Below are 17,344 nucleotides of genomic sequence, written 5' to 3' on the forward strand. Positions count from 1 at the left end.
CCTTCTATAGTGTAAGAAAAAATCACATATGAATAGAATTTCATACTGTTACTTAATTCTCTGTTATATTAGTAATGAAATTAGAATATATTACTAGCCAGTGATTATTTATAGTTATAACAATTTATATTTTAATAGTGATTAATGGTTTTCAAAACTCTTTTGAAGAATTCTTGTTTGGAACTTAACCACGTTGACTTAGTTTTAATATATTTTCTTAATCTGTGCATTAAAAATATACTTGTATTTTTATTCATATTCTGAATGATTACTTAAAGACCATAATCCTTTTAAAATAATCTTTTTTTTCCTCTTATGTTTAATTTCTTAATTTACTTCTGGGCTTTTATTTTAGAAACCTTCAGCAAATGTGAAGCTTGGATGGCCAAGGACTGTTACTGTGACAATATTGTCAAATGACAATGCATTTGGAATTATTTCATTTAATATGGTATGGTTATAATTTGATTAATCTTGTGGTTGCTTAGATGATAGTCTATTAAATTTTTGGATTACTTTCTGTGCTACCTAGAATCATCCTGTCTTTTGATATATAAATAAAATTTGCTCTAACTTCGTCTGTATTCCACATTCTGTAGACTGTCCTTTTGTTTTACCTAAGATTTCTACGAAATGAGGGGACCCCTATGATCGTGGTCATCTCTTGCCCTACTCTCTTTCTGCTGATCATTTCACCTGACTCATTTGTTACCTCCTCTGGTGGTCTCTGACTCAGATGTTGTCCTTGTCAGTTTGGTCTGCTATAACAAAATACCATAGACTGGGTGGCTTAAAAACAACAGAAATTTATTTCTTACAGTTATGGAGGCTGAGAAGTCCAAGATCAGGGCTTTAGCAGATTTGGTGTTTGGTGCGGGCTGACTTCCTGGTTCATAGACAGCTGTCTTTTTGCTGTGTTTTCATGTGGTAGAAGGGGCAAGAGAGGTCTCTGGGGTCTCTTTTATAAGGATACTAATCCCATTCATGAGGGCAGAGCCCTCATGACCTACTCCCCTCCCAAAGGCCCCAACTCCTAATAACATCACTTTGGGGGTTAGGATTTGAACATGAATTTTGGGGGGGACACGAACGTTCAGTCTGTAGCAGATGTTGTAACACAGTTCCTTGTGCTTGATGTCCCCAACTGGCACTTCAAAAAGCATTGTCTCTTAGCCTCCTCTGAAAGTTTGGAGTGATTCGAGACAAGAAAAATGTATTGAAAGAACACTGAAAAAACCTATAGTAAACTTACAATTGAAGAGCAGATGTTATAGCTCTTAAATATAGTTATTCTATATTTATTCCCTACCCTGAGATTTTCCTATTAATTAATATTTCTTGGAGGTTAAAACTCCATGTCATCTTCCTCAGTTTTGCTCAACAGTTCATTTTTTTCTCCTTTATCACCAAATTCCTGTGTCCCTGGCCAGTCCTATGTTCAGAGGGTTTTGTTCTTTAGCAAAAAACACACAACGCAGGTCCCCCACACCCCTTTGAGAGAAATTGTTTTCAGCTCTGAAATAAAACAAAATTTATCTCAAATAAAATTGGATATTGCAAGTAAGTTTTAGTCTACAATAAACTTCCTGGTGTGGAGTCTTTTTGAATCATGTTACTAATTATCATTACTAAAAGGTAATGTGACACTCCCCAGCTTTTTATTTATTTTCCAATTTAGGTTGCTACTTCAGTTGGTGTATTGTATGTCATTTTCTTAACACCTTGAATTATCTTTGAAACAAGGTGAGCTATAGATAAATACGATCTTTATAGTTGCAGTATCTTTATTAAAATGGGTATGTGAATAATGCCAAGGTAGTAGACGTTTTGTAACTTCCATTATATCGACATTTACAAAAATTAATTAAATTAATCAATTAATCAATCGCTTGTATTTGAATGATATGGAATTTTTAGTTAATTATGAACCAGGCTCCTTTAATTGCTTAATTTTTCTCCCTACTGCTTTTCCTCTACACTCACTCCCAACTTTCATCCCCCACCTCATACTGACTTGTTTAAAGGTTTCTTTCCTTCTTTCTTTTGACATTAAATATCTTAGCCTCTGGGAGTGAGTCCTAGTCTCTAGCATTTGTCCTAGGTCCCTGACTGTTGTGGTCTCAGAGCTGCCAGGAATCCTCTGACTGGGCACCTGCCCTGTGTGATTAAAATTAACCTAAGTAACTGTTGAGCTCACAGTCGTTACTACATAGGCTGGCTTTGGTTTCCAGACTGGATGATGATTATATCGATGATGAAGGTAATGATGTTGATGAAAACAATTATAGCCAACATTTGCTGGGTCGTCACTATGTGACATGTACTAGGATAAGCACTTAGACGTGAATTATCTCATTGACACCTCATCACAACTGTTTGAGACAGGCATTCCTATTCCTGTTGATGGATGGGGATACTGAGACTTAGTGTCACCTGCTGCCTTAGCTAGCGTGTACCTGCCCACTCATCTCTTCTACCCTGCCATGCCAACACTTTGCAACATTTGAAGTCCTGGCTTTTTCTTCCCCTCAGTGATCATGTCCTGAAAAAGTGATTAGCAGATGTCTGTTTTCAGTGGCTAGCTGACCAATGAGGAGGGAGCAGTGGTTGGGAGCAAGGCTGAACCGTAGTCCCAATGAGCCGCCCTGGTTTGGAGGCACAACTCATTTCTGTGACCTCCTGGGCCCCTGGGAGCATTTGAGTTCATCATCTTTCAATGAGATAACCTTTAAGATTCCTCAGCGGAACAGCTACTTGTTGCTGGAAGCAGCACAAGAACCTACATCTTTTGCCTGACTAGTTTTATGTTCCCTTTATACTATTATTTTAACCTTTTAAGCGTTATTAGCTACAGTTAGTGAATGCTAGGAAACCCCACATTTTTAGAGCACAATGGTGATTGATTTGTCTGTGGAAAATTAGGATTTCTAAGGTAACAGTTTGCATGAGCTCCTGCCTCTGATTGATCAGCACGTGATGGTCTTTGCTCTTCCCAATAGCCTTTCTCAATCACAGTGCGTGAGCCCCGGGGCAGAAATGAATCTGTGCCTCTTACTCTCATCAGAGAAAAAGGAACCTATGGGATGGTCACTGTGACTTTTGAGGTAAGTTTACTCTGAAATCATTTTAAATGGTAACGCTTCAGAGTTCATACCACACGGCTGTAATTTTAAAATCAAGGTCCTTTGTATAATAAACATGACTCTTAATGAAAATAAAATAAAAGTAAATACTTTGATCATCTGATAAATTTCATGTTTAATATAAAACTGTTTTCCTCGCTGCTTGGATATACTGTGCTTACGTGAAACAGCATATCATTTTAGATTACAGGATAATAATAAACCACAAATTGAATAATAATAATGTTAATTCTATAAAATTCATAGAACGTTTATGATAAATCTTCTCAAGGATATAAAATTTTAAAATGCTAATGGGTTCCTTAGGCTTATATAAAATTATTTAATATGTAGTCTTCCCCCATATACATTCCTCATTTTAAGAAATACACTTAATGGATGGTGTTAACAGCAGTTGTACTCCAAAATTTGGAAGAAAATTGGCTGTAGAAACGATAAGGCATCATCAGGTTATAGTGTTTTCAACTCTCTATGGATGTCTGAAGTTATTTTATTAGCTCTTGAGCCTTCTGTTATGTTGAAATAATTACAGCTAACATTTGTGGAGCACTTAATATTGCCATATACTGTTCTAAGTGCTTTACACTGATTATTGCTGCATGTAAACTGCAACTCTTCCCAGCACTCAATCTCCCTCATGCCCTTTAAAATTTTTTCTCCATAGTACTTACCATCATTGGACACACATTTATTTATCTTCCATTTGTTCCCTTTCATTAAATATAAGGTCCTGGTGGGTAGAAAGTTTGCCTTGTTCACTGCTATATCCTTAGTACCTAAAAGAGGGTTAGACACAGAGTACTTAATAAATACTTTTCAAAAGGAATATGATTTTATTAAATATTCATATCTAGCCTGGAAAGTGGACATTATTATGCTCATATTAAAGATGAGGAAAAAGCTGGACAGAGTTATTAAATACCTTGCCCAAGGTTACACCGCCAATGGCGGAACTGGTCTTTGATTCCGTTACTTAAGAGAATACACTAATTGTGAATACATTCCGCTCAAGAAAAAGTACTTCTAAGTTTTTTTCTCAGGTTTAATAGTATGGTTGAGAAAAAAAGAGAAAGCTCTTAGAAACCATGTAGTTTAGTGTAATTATAGTCAAGATCTGTAATTATATTACAGGCCTTGACTATTAGTTAGAAGGGCAGACTTAATATAGGTTAGTATCATTCTTCTTCTTCTTCTTCTTCTTTTTTTTCTTTTTGGTGGAAGTACCAGGATATATTTATTTATTAAAAAATTTTTTTAAAGTATCATTCCTCTTGCAAAACATTGTTAACTAAATATGTCAGCTGATATCACAATAATGCTTTCTTATTCTTCTGAAATATTTCATGTTTATTGATGGCACTGTGTTTCCTTGCAGGTAAAGGGTGGCCCAAACCCACCTGAGGAAGATTTAAGTCCAGTTAAAGGGAACATCACTGTTCCTCCTGGCAGAGGAACAGTAGTTTATAACTTGACAGTTCTCGATGATGAGGTAAGATGTGTTAAGTGCTTAAAAGGGACAAGGCCTCTCTCTGTGTTACAGACATGTTAGAGAATATTATGTCAAGTATTAACACAGTGGTTAAGAACCCGCCTGCCAATCCAGGCGTCACGGATTCGAACCCTGGTCCAGGAAGATCCCACATGCCGCAGAGCAGCTACGCCCATGCGCCACAAGTACTGAGCCTGCGCTCTAGAGCCTGTGAGCCACAACTACTGAAGCCCGTGCGCGCTGGAGCCCGTGAACTGCAACAAGAGAAGCCACTGCAGTGAGAAGCTTACGCACCGCAACGAAGAGTAGCCCCCGCTCGCCCCAACTAGAGAAAGCCCGCACACAGCAACGAGGACCCAACGCAGCCATAAATGAATGAATGAATGAATAAATTTATTTATTTATTTATTTATTTTTAAAAAGTTTCATTTTAACAGTGTCATCATTTTGCCTAATAGTGACTCTTATAGCTTGTTCTCCAGAGAGACATGATGCATATTTTGAAAATCATGTGATTGGTATCATATGTTTAAATCTTGAGATAGAAACTGTTCAGAGAGAAGCAAGAATAATTTGACATGATTGAAAACTAACAATTTGTATGTGATGTTAATGTAGTTTTCCAGATTCTTATATATTATCAGACCTCGAATGCTGCTTCTGACCCTACCCACCTGATGAAACTAGTAAGAACTAGTTTTTACTGTCAGATCTTTAGTTATCTAAAGATTGATCAAGGTTTAAAGCCATTATACTGACACTTCCTTACTTGTTCTTATCATTGCTTTATCTAAAATATGTTGTTTACCTTTGGAAAATATTTTAGTAAATAGACACTGAACAAGCCTCTTTATCTGCTCCCTTCAGTTAAAGATTTTTTTATTTCTATGTAATTGCATTGAAACAGAGGGACTTTTCACACTTTGTTTTTTTTGCAGGTGTTTTGGTTATTGATGTTTTACCACTGTTTATATTTCTCTGACAGGTACCAGAAAATGATGAAATATTTTTGATTCAGCTGAAAAGTGTAGAAGGAGGAGCTGAGATCAACACCTCCAGGAGCTCAGTTGAGATCATCATTAAGAAAAATGACAGTCCTGTGAGATTCATTCAGAGTGTTTATTTGGTACCTGAGGAAGACCACATACTCACAATTCCAGTGGTTCGTGGAAAAGATGACAAGGGAAATATGATTGGATCTGATGAATATGAAATTTCAATCAGTTATGTTGTTATAACTGGGAATTCAACAGCACATGCCCAGCAAAATTTAGACTTCATTGATCTTCAGCCAAACACAACTATTGTTTTTCCACCTTTTATTTATGAATCACACCTGAAATTTCAAATAGTTGATGATGCCATACCAGAGATTGCTGAATCATTTCATGTTATGTTACTAAAAGATACCTTACAGGGAGATGCTGTGCTATTAGTCCCTTCTGTTGTACAAGTCACCATTAAGCCAAACGACAAACCTTATGGTGTCCTATCATTCAGCAGTATCTTGTTTGAAAAGACAGTTATAATTGATGAAGATACAACATCAAGGTAGGATTTATTTTAAATGTTGTATTGCTACAATTATTTTAATATATTATTCCAAGATTTAATATTTGTGGTGTTGGACACAGTGCTGAACTGTTAAGTGTATGTGTCATTTCCTTGACCATGGTTTCACTGTTTTTTTTCTTATTTTGGGAGTGATATTTAAATCACATATTTAAATTTGGAAGTTAATTCACATTATGGTAGTTTCCTAGGACACATCTACATATCTACTCCTTCATATTAAAAACAGTCATTCTTTATGATTTGGATTCTGCTTTTACCAGTGTCTGGTGGCCAACTTGACGCTGAAAATGCCCATTTCAAGGGAAATAGAGTGTATCATATGACCATATATTTCTTTTAAAAATTCTAGATTTGAAGAAATTACAGTGGTTAGAAATGGTGGCACTCATGGGAATATTTCTGTGAACTGGGTATTGACACGGAATAGCAGTGATCCCTCACCGGTAACAGCAGATATCAGACCAAGTTCTGGAGTTCTCCATTTTGCACAAGGGCAGATGTTGGCATCAGTTCCTCTTACTGTGGTTGATGATGATCTTCCAGAAGAGGCAGAAGCTTATCTACTTCAGATTCTCCCTCATACAGTACGAGGAGGTGCAGAAGTGAGCAAACCAGCAGAGGTAGATCTCTTATTATGCTTTACTTGTGGGAATATTTCTGTGTCGTAGAACAGCTGAAGAATTTGACCACACAAAGCACATTTATGTTTAGTTTGATGTGACAGGAAGAACACTGGTTTTAGAAATGGTGGTTACTTCCCTTGCTGAAGGTTGTCCCTCTGTAAATAAAAAGTTTGCTCTTAAAAAAATTCCACAAAGTTTTCAAATGTGTTTTTGATTCATCTTTTACTCTGTTACCTATGAGAGTAATCAGTTTTAGATGTGATACATAAATAAATATTAAAATTCAAAATAACCTTAGAAAATAAACCGTTTGGTAATCTCAGATGTGAGAATTCTGCACTTTAATATTTTATTCCTTTATCTGCAGCTTTTGTTCTACATTCAGGATAGTGATGATGTTTATGGCCTAATAACATTTTTTCCTGTGGAAAACCAGAAGATTAAAAGTAGCCCAGGTGAACGATATTTATCCTTGAGTTTTAAAAGACTAGGAGGAACTAAAGGAGATGTGAATATGTTTTATTCTGCACTTTATATTCCTGCTGGAGATGTGGACCCTTTGCGAGCAAAAGATGGCATCTTAAATATATCCAGGAGAAGCAGCCTCATTTTTCCAGAACAAAAAACCCAAGTCACTATAAAATTACCACTAAGAAATGATGCATTCCTTCAAAATGGGGCCCACTTCCTAGTACAGGTACTTGAATGATTAAAATAATCTCAACTTTGGTTAAACTACAAGTGTGCTTATCTGTGTGAGAGAGTTACCTAGTCATTATTTTGCCCTCATTTATATTTTGGATTCTGTTGCTTACTAGAAGTTATGTAGGGAGTCCGAAGAGAGACTGTCTGCCCCTAACGCATATAAGGATGAATAAAACAAGGATTATACTAAAGTCAGTGTTTTAATCATGTGATAATAAAAGTAGATCAGACATGAAATGTAGGTCAGAATATAATGGATGATGTAATGGAGAAATTCATGAACTGTGAGTGGGGGAGGGCCAGGAGAGAGCAAGCCATTCTTTTGAGTTGATTTAGGAAAATGTGACATAGGAATATAGTTTGTAGAATAAATATGTTTTTCATGGTGGATGCTGCAAGGAAAGCATTCCAGAAATAAAAAAAGCAATATGAGAGAAATTGTGTAGATAACTTTAAATAGTATACTAAAAAATCTATTAACTGTAGATAGAATCTATGGACTTCTATCTACTTAATAAGAAGAAATAAGGGCCCTATATTTCTCCATCTTATCTCTTTTATTTCTTAACTTTTATTAACCAGAGCATATTTTTATTGCCAAAGTTTGAAACATCTGTACTTATTTATGATACTATGGTTATATTTTCCATATGGTTGGTATTGGTTGATTTTGAAAATTAGAAAGCAATAAAGGGTGCTTATCAAATTTTGGTTATGTAAATAAATTTAATACAGAATCAGATAGTATGAATGGATCAATAAAGAAAGAATGTATGATCTATGTCACCATACATTTTGCTAACTGAAATATATATCAAATGAAATCTCATATTCCATTAATTTCTTTGAATAATGCTGCATTTAAATTTGTTTCATATTTTTGCCTAGACTTTGTTTTATACTTTATTATTGCTTTCTCTGGAGTTTCTAATTGCCCCTTTTTATTTATTTATTTATTTTTGGCTGCACTGGGTCTTCGTTGCTGCACGCAGGCTTTCTCTAGTTGCGGCGAGTGGGGGCTACTCTTCCTTGCGGTGCGCGGGCTTCTCATTGCGGTGGCTTTCTTGTTGTGGAGCACGGGCTCTAGGCACGTGGGCTTCAGTAGTAGTTGTAGCATGCGGGCTCAGTAGTTGTGGCTCGCGGGCTCTAGAGCGCAGGCTTAGTAATTGTGGCGCACGGTCTTAATTGCTCCGCAGCATGTGGGATCTTCCCGGACCAGGGATCGAACCCATGTCCCCTGCATTGGCAGGTGGATTCTTAACCACTGCACCACCAGGGAAGCCCTGCTCCTTTTTATGTGCCATTCTTACCAAATTAGGTCTTCCAGCTGTCTTAGATGTGTTGAATGCTGAGTTTAGCTGTACCAACTGCTTTCTTCACTTGCTTCACACCTACTACTTGGGACTGTTTTTTACTGAACTCCTCAGTTTTCTTGATTTCTTGCCTTTTACTTCTTGGATTGTGTTTTAGTTTTGTTGAAATATATCTATCCTCAAATACATGTGCAGAAAAAGTATGTGCAAGGTAAACTTTTTGAGTCTTTGAGCAACTGAAAATGAAATTTCATACATTGATAACTGGCTTTGTAGAATTTCTAGATTAAAATAACTTCTTCAGAACTTGAAAGGTATTGCCTTTTAGCTTCCAGAGTTGCTGATAAGAAATTTGAGGGGAAAGAAATCATTTACCTTTAGGTTAACTTGCTCTTTATCTCTGAAAGCTTTTTTTTTTTAATCTTGGCATTTTGAATTTCTCAGGGCTGTGTCGTGCCTTGCTTAGCGCTTGATGGGGTGGGCCCTTTTATTTTGAAGACTTTTGTCTTTTTTTTGGGCTAAGTCACTGCTCACGCTTGTATGGTTTGTACATTAATTGCAGACTCCTAGTGGTTTGCGCATTAATTGCGGACTCCTAGTGGAGATGTCTAGTGAGTGGCCTGTTATGGGGATATATGATTTGTCGGTACGTAGGGATGCCTTTTTGCAATATGCCTACATATAGGGAGACCTTTGGTCAACATTCCAAAAGCTTTGTGTTGGGAGATCTGCTTTTCACCTTTATTATTATAACTATTATTATTATTCTGTTGTGTCTCCTCAAAATGGGGAAATTATGATATGATGCATCCTTCTGTCTATGAGGATAACCCACTTTTTTGGAGGACCCTTGAATTCTCTTCTTGGGATGATGGGTGAACAGAACATGGTGTCATTCACAGTTGTTTCCATTCCCCTGGCAACTTGTGGAATGCTCTTATGAGATGACTGGCCAGATGGTGGGGGATCTGGATCTGTGAAGTGGAATTGAGCAAGTGGTCAAGCCCATGGCCCTGACCCCATTGAGCAAGAAGTTAAGGCAATTAGAATGCTGCCACCAGAGCACATTTAGAGAGATATTTAGAAAATTTTAAAAAGCTTTAAGTTTGACCTTCTAAAAAACATGTCATAACTTACTTTTTAAAGTTGGTCCTTTTAATATATGGAAATACGTACTAATTTCACCAGTTTGCAATTAGGGTAGCATTTCCCAAACTTAGTAATTCTCAGGTGCCTCTGGGAGATGTAAATAACTTGTTGAGAGGAGTGTCACAATTTATTGTGGGTTTTTGTGTTTTGTTTTTATTTTTGGCATCAGTGCTCTCCTTTGCCTTCTCTGTGGTTGGTGTCCTCTGGATTCAGAGCATTCTTACTAGTAGACATTGTCTTGGTCAGTTCGGGCTGCTATAAAGACTACCACAGACTGGGTGGCTTAAACAACAGACATTTACTTCTCACAGTTCTGGAGTCTGGGAAGTCTGAGATCAGAATGCCGGCATGGTGGGGTTTTGGGGAGCGCCGTCTTCCTGGTTTTCAGATTGATGTCTTTTTGCTTTTTGTCCTCACATGGTGGAGAGAGAGAGAGAGGATGCAAGCTCTTTGGTGTCTCTCCTTATAAGGGCACTGATCTATCATGAGAGATCTACCCTCATGACTTGATCACCTCTCAAAGGTCCCATCTCCAAATACCATCAAATTGGGCATTAGGGTTTCAACATGTGAATTCTGGGTTTGGGGATACAAACATTCAATTCATAGCATATATGTTTAAGGTTTTTTGTCCCTAGAACCTCAGTATTCAGTTCTCCCTCTGTCTGTCTCCTATCCTGCATAGGTCAAAACTCATATGAGAAACAAATTATTAAAACAAGTGAAATGAAGCAAAGGTTTCACACAGTTGCTTTTGCTTTCATGGAGGCCTGGGCATCCTGGAATTCCTGTAGTAGTTGCAGTGACATGACATGAGTTTGAGAACTGATGATGCAGAAGGGTTGATTTTGAGTTGTAGAGGACTTTTCTGTTTTCCATTTCTGATATCTTTTCGTACTCTGCCTCAAAACCAGTTTTTACTGTGGATAGAGACCCCCTATATCTATGCCAATATTAGTAACCTTTATATTAAACTTTCAGTCTCTTGAAAATATCCAGTATCTCTATCCAAGTAGCTGCAGAGAATCCTTTTGTAAACAAAACTTTATTAAGAACCTTCAATCGGTCAGATATTATTCTAGCTATTTTATTTCAGCATTCTATATGAACATGACAGAATTTATTTTAGACAACACTTGAAAAGAAAGGAAAAGCTTGAAGAAGCATGTAATATCTGAATTTTGGTGATGCCGGGTTAGAAATCTGTTTGCACCACCAATACCAGGCTCAATTTTTTATCTATCTCTGTATTCAGTTGAAAAACAAAGGTCTTACAGTACAGACAGTCAATTTAACACTTCAGGACAAAAGGTCATTATTAGTCACTGACACAATTCCTTAAAGTTCAAAACAGCTGTAGGTTCTGGAAGGCTAGTTGTAATTAGAAGGTTGTGTAGTTTGTATAGTACGTAATGGATGAGCAACTCAAGAATAGGAGGCATCAGACTCTGCATGGAAAGCTGAATGAGGCTGAAGAAATGAGAATCTGAGACATGAGCTCCTCATTCTTCAGTAACCCTCTCAGCTAAAATACGTTAGTCTGAGATACCGTTTTTGGCAGGCATGGGGTTACTAATGTGCTGTCTCAGTTGCAAACTGTCTGGAAGCAAAGAACGACTCTTTATGAATGGAGTAGTTTGATTTAGCAGATGCTTAAGGAACCCAGACAAAAAGGCTTAGAGACTAGGAAATAAGCCATGGAAAATTAGCATTTTTCTTTTGATCAGTTCATTCTGTAGCCTTCTATATCTTCTTTCTCTGTATTTTCCAAAAATACTATATTTAGAATTAATTCTGTAACTGTTTTGATAAATGTAAGTAGAATATGAATTTTCTTCCTTTCTTTTTGAAAAGTTTTGAAGTAAAAATAAGTCATTATTTTCCTTGATATATTCAACAGTATTATCAGTTTAACTCTTTGTGAATGTATGGGAATGAGAGTGTTCATTCACAAACACGTGCTAACTCACACAAGACCAGTGTATTTTAAAAAGTCTTCACCTCCATCCAATGCACACTTTATATTTATATGCCATTCAAATATATATTTTTATTTTTAATTTCTTGTGCTATTTTTAAAGATAAATACATATATATGGGTATGTATATTCTTTTTCTCTAGAAGGAATGACAGTTATGTGGTTTTAACTATGTATCTTTATGTTTCATTTATTTTATAAAGTAAATGCAGTATCCTAAAGAACCGCATGTTATATTTTACTTGACTTAGTCCGCATACCAGTATTTAGCAAAATTGGTCAGTCTGATTTCTTTTTTTTTCTTTTACCCAAGTGAATATTTACCAATCATGGAATTTTTGATATTCTTCTCCTGTATATTATTTTCTAAGCAAAGTGTGTTACATTTAAAAAGGCATTGACTTTTACCCTTAAAATGTATATTGTTCATCACAAAATGTGAGCGTATGTGCAGGATCAGTGCAGTCCTTGCCCATCTGTGGAATATCAACTTAAATCACCAGTCTCTACAGGGGGTTACTTAGTGGCATTGCTTCCACATTACAAAGCCTAACAGAGGACTCTGAAGAGTGGGCAATCCATAATGCCCCGTTAAGTTCACAGTTGCTTTTTAACTTAAAATCTCTGTGCTTTTTGCAGTCCTGTAATGATTCTCTAAGCCTACACTCAAGTGAACACTGTGAGGATTGATAAGTTGGATTTTGAAAAGTTAGAATATTAAGATGTTGAAAGTTTTGATATATCAGGATTCTTACAGAGCTCATTTTGTCTTGTAGGGATAAATCAACAAGTTTATTGTGTAGCTGCTGTACTTAATGTCATGTTGCAGGAAAATACTGAGAAGGACACAGACACACAAGAGGTCTATAGTCCTGTTGGGAAGTAAAAGTCTGGAACACACAAAATGCTGATAAGCAAGCAATATGTGAAGTTTAACGTTAATTTCCAAGTTTAGTGCGTGTAGCAGTGGAAGTTCAGGAAGAGGTAGAAGAAAGAGGGCTGGAGAATCCAAGGAAATCTTCACGGGAGAGAGGGATATTTAACTAGTCTTTAAGCGCGAGTACATTTTGACTTGTGAGATGATGGAAGGAGGCCATTCTACATGAGGATAAACTGTGAAAGTTACTCTGAAGGTCATGTTCATTAATCACAGGGACATTATATGTTATACATGTGTCACATTTCTTTAAACATAAAGACATATTAAGTCACATTTGGAGTTCTGAATGGTCTTCTGATATTGAATTTTCTCTGGCAGAGAAGGGGAGTGGGTGATTTGATTGGAGGTGTGGGTCAGTGGAAGAGAGGAGGGAAATGTGGGCAACTCGCCAATTTTTGGCTTTACATCAAGGTAGTTGGGTATAGGCAACAAGGAGGAAAAGCGGATGGTGGTATTGGTGAAAACAGTGGTAAGAGGACATGGAGCAGAGATAGTGATTTCTCTTTGGCACATTCTATCTGTAAGGTGTCTCTGTGATATTTATGTCATATTCAGTGGCAGTTGGTTATAAAGATTTGGAATTTGAAGGAGAGATCCAGAGATTATTATGGAGAGGGTATGAAATTATAAGATAAAGGTCTTAGGAAGAACCCTGGGGAATAATAATAATTGAGGATCAGAAAGAGCTCAAGAAGCCAGTGTGGGAGGTTGAATCAGATGGTGAATGAAGAAGGAAGTTGCCAAGTTATTGGTGGCCTTTACCCATGCTTACTTTGTTTTCCCATGCAATTAAGACTTTAACATTTTTCTTAAAAATGTCTTTTCTTTCCATTTTTATGGTTTTTTTTTGTTTATTATAGTTGGAAAATCTGGAGTTGGTGAATATAGTTCCCCCAATCCCACCCGTAAGTCCTAGATTTGGAAAAATCCGAAATATTTCTTTAGTGGTTACTCCAGACATTGCAAATGGAGAAATTGGCTTTATTAGCAATCTTCCAATCATTCTGCATGAACCAGAAGATTTTGCTGCTGAAGTGGTAAGTAGGCTTTTTCTTATTGATGGGGCCTAATGAGTTTGAGATAATGTAAAGACACTATTTTTTTGAGGGGGAGGTTGGGTTAGTTTATAGAGTTAACAGATCTTGAAAAGCTTCACCATTTACAGCAAGCCTTCAATATGTAATTTGACATAAGTAACTGATGAATGTGTGATTTTTCATCATCTTTTGCCATATTCGATAGAATAAAGTTAGAATTAATTGCTCACAGCAAAAGTAGGATATTTTGATGAGGCTGCATTCAGCTAGTGGTATGACATTTGGTAGAGTAATAGCCAAACACAATTTTTTTTTATTGGCCAAGTCATATGTGCCACAGGAATCCTTGACCTTTTCTATTTCTGAGCACTCCTCATGCTTGCCTTGGGCAAGATTCAGGTGACGTCCTATACTTGGTGGTGGAGGTGATGGTGGTAAAGTAGTGGATGCCAAATCTTTGGAATTATATATATATATAATTTTGTTTACATATATATGTAAATTTCTGGATACACACACACAGACACACACAAACATGCTCACATATACAGCACCTCTCCCTGCCTCCCCCCACCCTGGTTGAATTTTCCTGCCATCTATATAGGGACCACTCCGGTTTTTGACATTACCATTCCCTGAGCCACAGTCTGTCCCTAAAACCCTCTCCAAGTCTCTTACACTTAGATTTGGTTTAAACTGGGTTGCAGTTGAGATCAGGAAAGTGGAGAGTTGTTTTATCAAAGCCTCATGTCAAAATATGGTGACCACAACTTCCTTTGTTTGTATATTTGATTCTGTGAATTGGCAGAGAAGCTCTATTTTTCAAGATGGTTTTGACTTTTTATATTTTTCATAATATTTTTATATTTTTCTTCTAAAAACTAAGAAGTGTTCAGTTTGTTCTGAAAGAATAGGTTGTTTTTATTCATTTGTCTTACAAAGCTGTACATTTACCATTTCATATTTTTCCCTAGAGGGAAATTAGCTTCTAGGGAAAGTTTTGGGCTCTGTGAAACCTGCATTCTTCCCATCCTGGGAAACAGCAGAAAGAGTGAGAATTTCCCTTTGTTCTCTTTGTCCCCAACTACAGCCTGGCCACGCCCACCCTCTTGGGGTGATTTAAGGGCCCAGTCCTTTCTTACTTTTTTTTGTCTTTTCTAAGAATCTTGCTTTGCTTGCTAGTCTACAGACTTGACCGTTGCTAGCCAAATTAAAAGAATGGTTAGTGAGGAAAATATCTTCCATGTTTTTCAAGATGGCCTATGTTCAAGGGCAAAGAGCAGAGGATACTTTTTTTAGGCACTTAAAAAGAACAGCATTATATACTATTAAATATTTGTTTACATTCTTTGTTTGAAAAAAAACTTCATTATGATCTTCAGTGATCCTTTTCTTATACATATTTAAAGTGTGCTGCACTTAAATAAAACTACCAAATACAATTTGTTTCAGAATTATTATAATAGTTTCCATTTATTTAGCTCATGCTATGGAGAGACACTTTAATCTTCACCAGGAACTTGCAAAATAGGCAACCACTAGCTTCATTTCACATGTGGAAATTGAGGTCAGAGAGGTTAAGTAACTTGCCCAGGGTAACCCAGAGCCATGATTTGAGCATCTGATTTTGTTTCTGCTGCATTTGTTGTGTTGGTTAGAAACATTTCTTATTTGTATTATTATTTTCTTATTTTGCCCCCTAACATGTTAGGATGCATTTGACATAACTGTGTACTTCCCAGATTTAGTCACAAAAGCTTATTTTTCAGTTTGTATTGTGATATTAAATTAATTCTTTTTTTCCGAGAACCTCTGATGGAAATTTATTCTTTAGCCATTGTTCTGTGTTTTTCATGGTTCTTTGGCTTTTAAAATGAAGTCTTTTTATTAAGACAAATCCCAGGTTAGGCGTGTTTTTGGGTGGGGGAAATTTAGAGAAATTTGATTAGCAAAAACTAATATAAAATAGTCAAATCTGAAATTACCGTCATACTTAAAGAGAAGCTTGTTCAATGGTGCTTTTAATATCATTTTAATTGTTCACTTCTCTATGCACAATACATAAACATATTCATATAACAAGTGTATGCACTAGCTGAAAAGCATATGTAATTTGTGAGCATGTATTTCAGAAGAACTTGTTCTGTTTTCTTCTTTCTATAAGGTATGCATTCCCTTACATCGGGATGGAACTGATGGCCAGGCTACTGTCTATTGGAGTTTGAAGCCCTCTGGCTTTAATTCAAAAGCAGTGACCCTGGACGATATAGGACCCTTTAATGGCTCTGTTGTGTTTTTATCTGGGCAAAGTAACACAACAATCAACATTACTGTCAAAGCTGATGACATACCGGAAATGAATGAGACGGTAACACTTTCTCTAGACAGGTAATAACCCATTTAGGTAATGTTTAGTGACATTTATATGTTCACAAATAATTTTGTTTCTTGTTTTAATTCTTTTCTCCACATAAAGTAAAAAGAAAAAACTTAACTAGATAACATCATGCTGACCTTCTTCTGACTTTTCTGCTGTTTGTTGATGGCTTCTGGTTAGACTTTTATAACATAGTGAACTCTTACCCTGCTATTTATCATGAAGAAACATTACATAGAGAATTTATGGAAGGTATTAGATACATCTTAAGCATAGCTAATATGTTGCTATGTTCAAAAAATAGGCAGCAGCAAATCCAAAATGTTAGGTTAGGCAAACATCTCTGCTGGCTTCATTTTCATCAGGGAAGAGGATTAGACCTTTTTTGAGTGAGTAAAAAGAAAGTGTTAATCTTCATATAATGAAATTCTCTTTTTTACATGGAATTTAACATTAAATAATACTAATTTTCCAGAGAATAAAAAATAATACAAATTTAAGGGGTATTTTTAAGTAATAATAAGGATTTAGTTAACATTTCTCAGTAAGTAATTTATATCAAGAAAATATCACAATCTCTCAAAGAGAAATTTTTTTCAGCAATTCAGAAAATTCCAAAAATAAAAAACTACTGTGCTTAATTGATGTTAATTTAAAAAATTGAAACCAAGCTTATCTACTACAGGTCTCTATATTAAAGTTGATACATATTAGAGAAGGTTAATGTGTGACTTGAGGGCTTTGCAAAATTTTTATTTTAGAAACAATAAAATTCATAGGTGAATCAATACATGTTATTTTATACTGTTTTAATCAGGACTGAAGTAGTAATAATTATTTTATGTAACCCCTGGTCCTCTCCAAATGTTACTCTCAGTCTCTTATAGGTTTTTCTATGTTGGTGTATTGTGTAAACACATTTTATAAACCTTATGAGTAGTTGTTTTTATTTTTATGTGGAAGAAAAATTCAGAATATAGGGAACAAATGTGTTGAATGTCTGCTGTTCATTTT

At 36.0% G+C, this 17,344-nt stretch overlaps 1 protein-coding gene across 1 annotated transcript in view; it reads left to right on the forward strand.

Annotated features, from left to right (window-relative positions):
- Nucleotides 1-17,344, forward strand: part of ADGRV1 (adhesion G protein-coupled receptor V1) — a 560,722-nt gene that overhangs the window by 21,379 nt on the left and 521,999 nt on the right. The window contains exons 4-11 of the mRNA XM_061188957.1: nucleotides 356-451; nucleotides 3,000-3,104; nucleotides 4,519-4,632; nucleotides 5,618-6,183; nucleotides 6,557-6,827; nucleotides 7,198-7,527; nucleotides 13,777-13,953; nucleotides 16,118-16,341. Of these exons, the coding sequence (XP_061044940.1) occupies nucleotides 356-451; nucleotides 3,000-3,104; nucleotides 4,519-4,632; nucleotides 5,618-6,183; nucleotides 6,557-6,827; nucleotides 7,198-7,527; nucleotides 13,777-13,953; nucleotides 16,118-16,341 (1,883 nt within the window). The remainder of the gene's footprint in view (nucleotides 1-355; nucleotides 452-2,999; nucleotides 3,105-4,518; nucleotides 4,633-5,617; nucleotides 6,184-6,556; nucleotides 6,828-7,197; nucleotides 7,528-13,776; nucleotides 13,954-16,117; nucleotides 16,342-17,344) is intronic.

Source organism: Eubalaena glacialis, chromosome 4 (assembly GCF_028564815.1).
Source record: "Eubalaena glacialis isolate mEubGla1 chromosome 4, mEubGla1.1.hap2.+ XY, whole genome shotgun sequence".
Taxonomy (NCBI): domain Eukaryota; kingdom Metazoa; phylum Chordata; class Mammalia; order Artiodactyla; family Balaenidae; genus Eubalaena; species Eubalaena glacialis.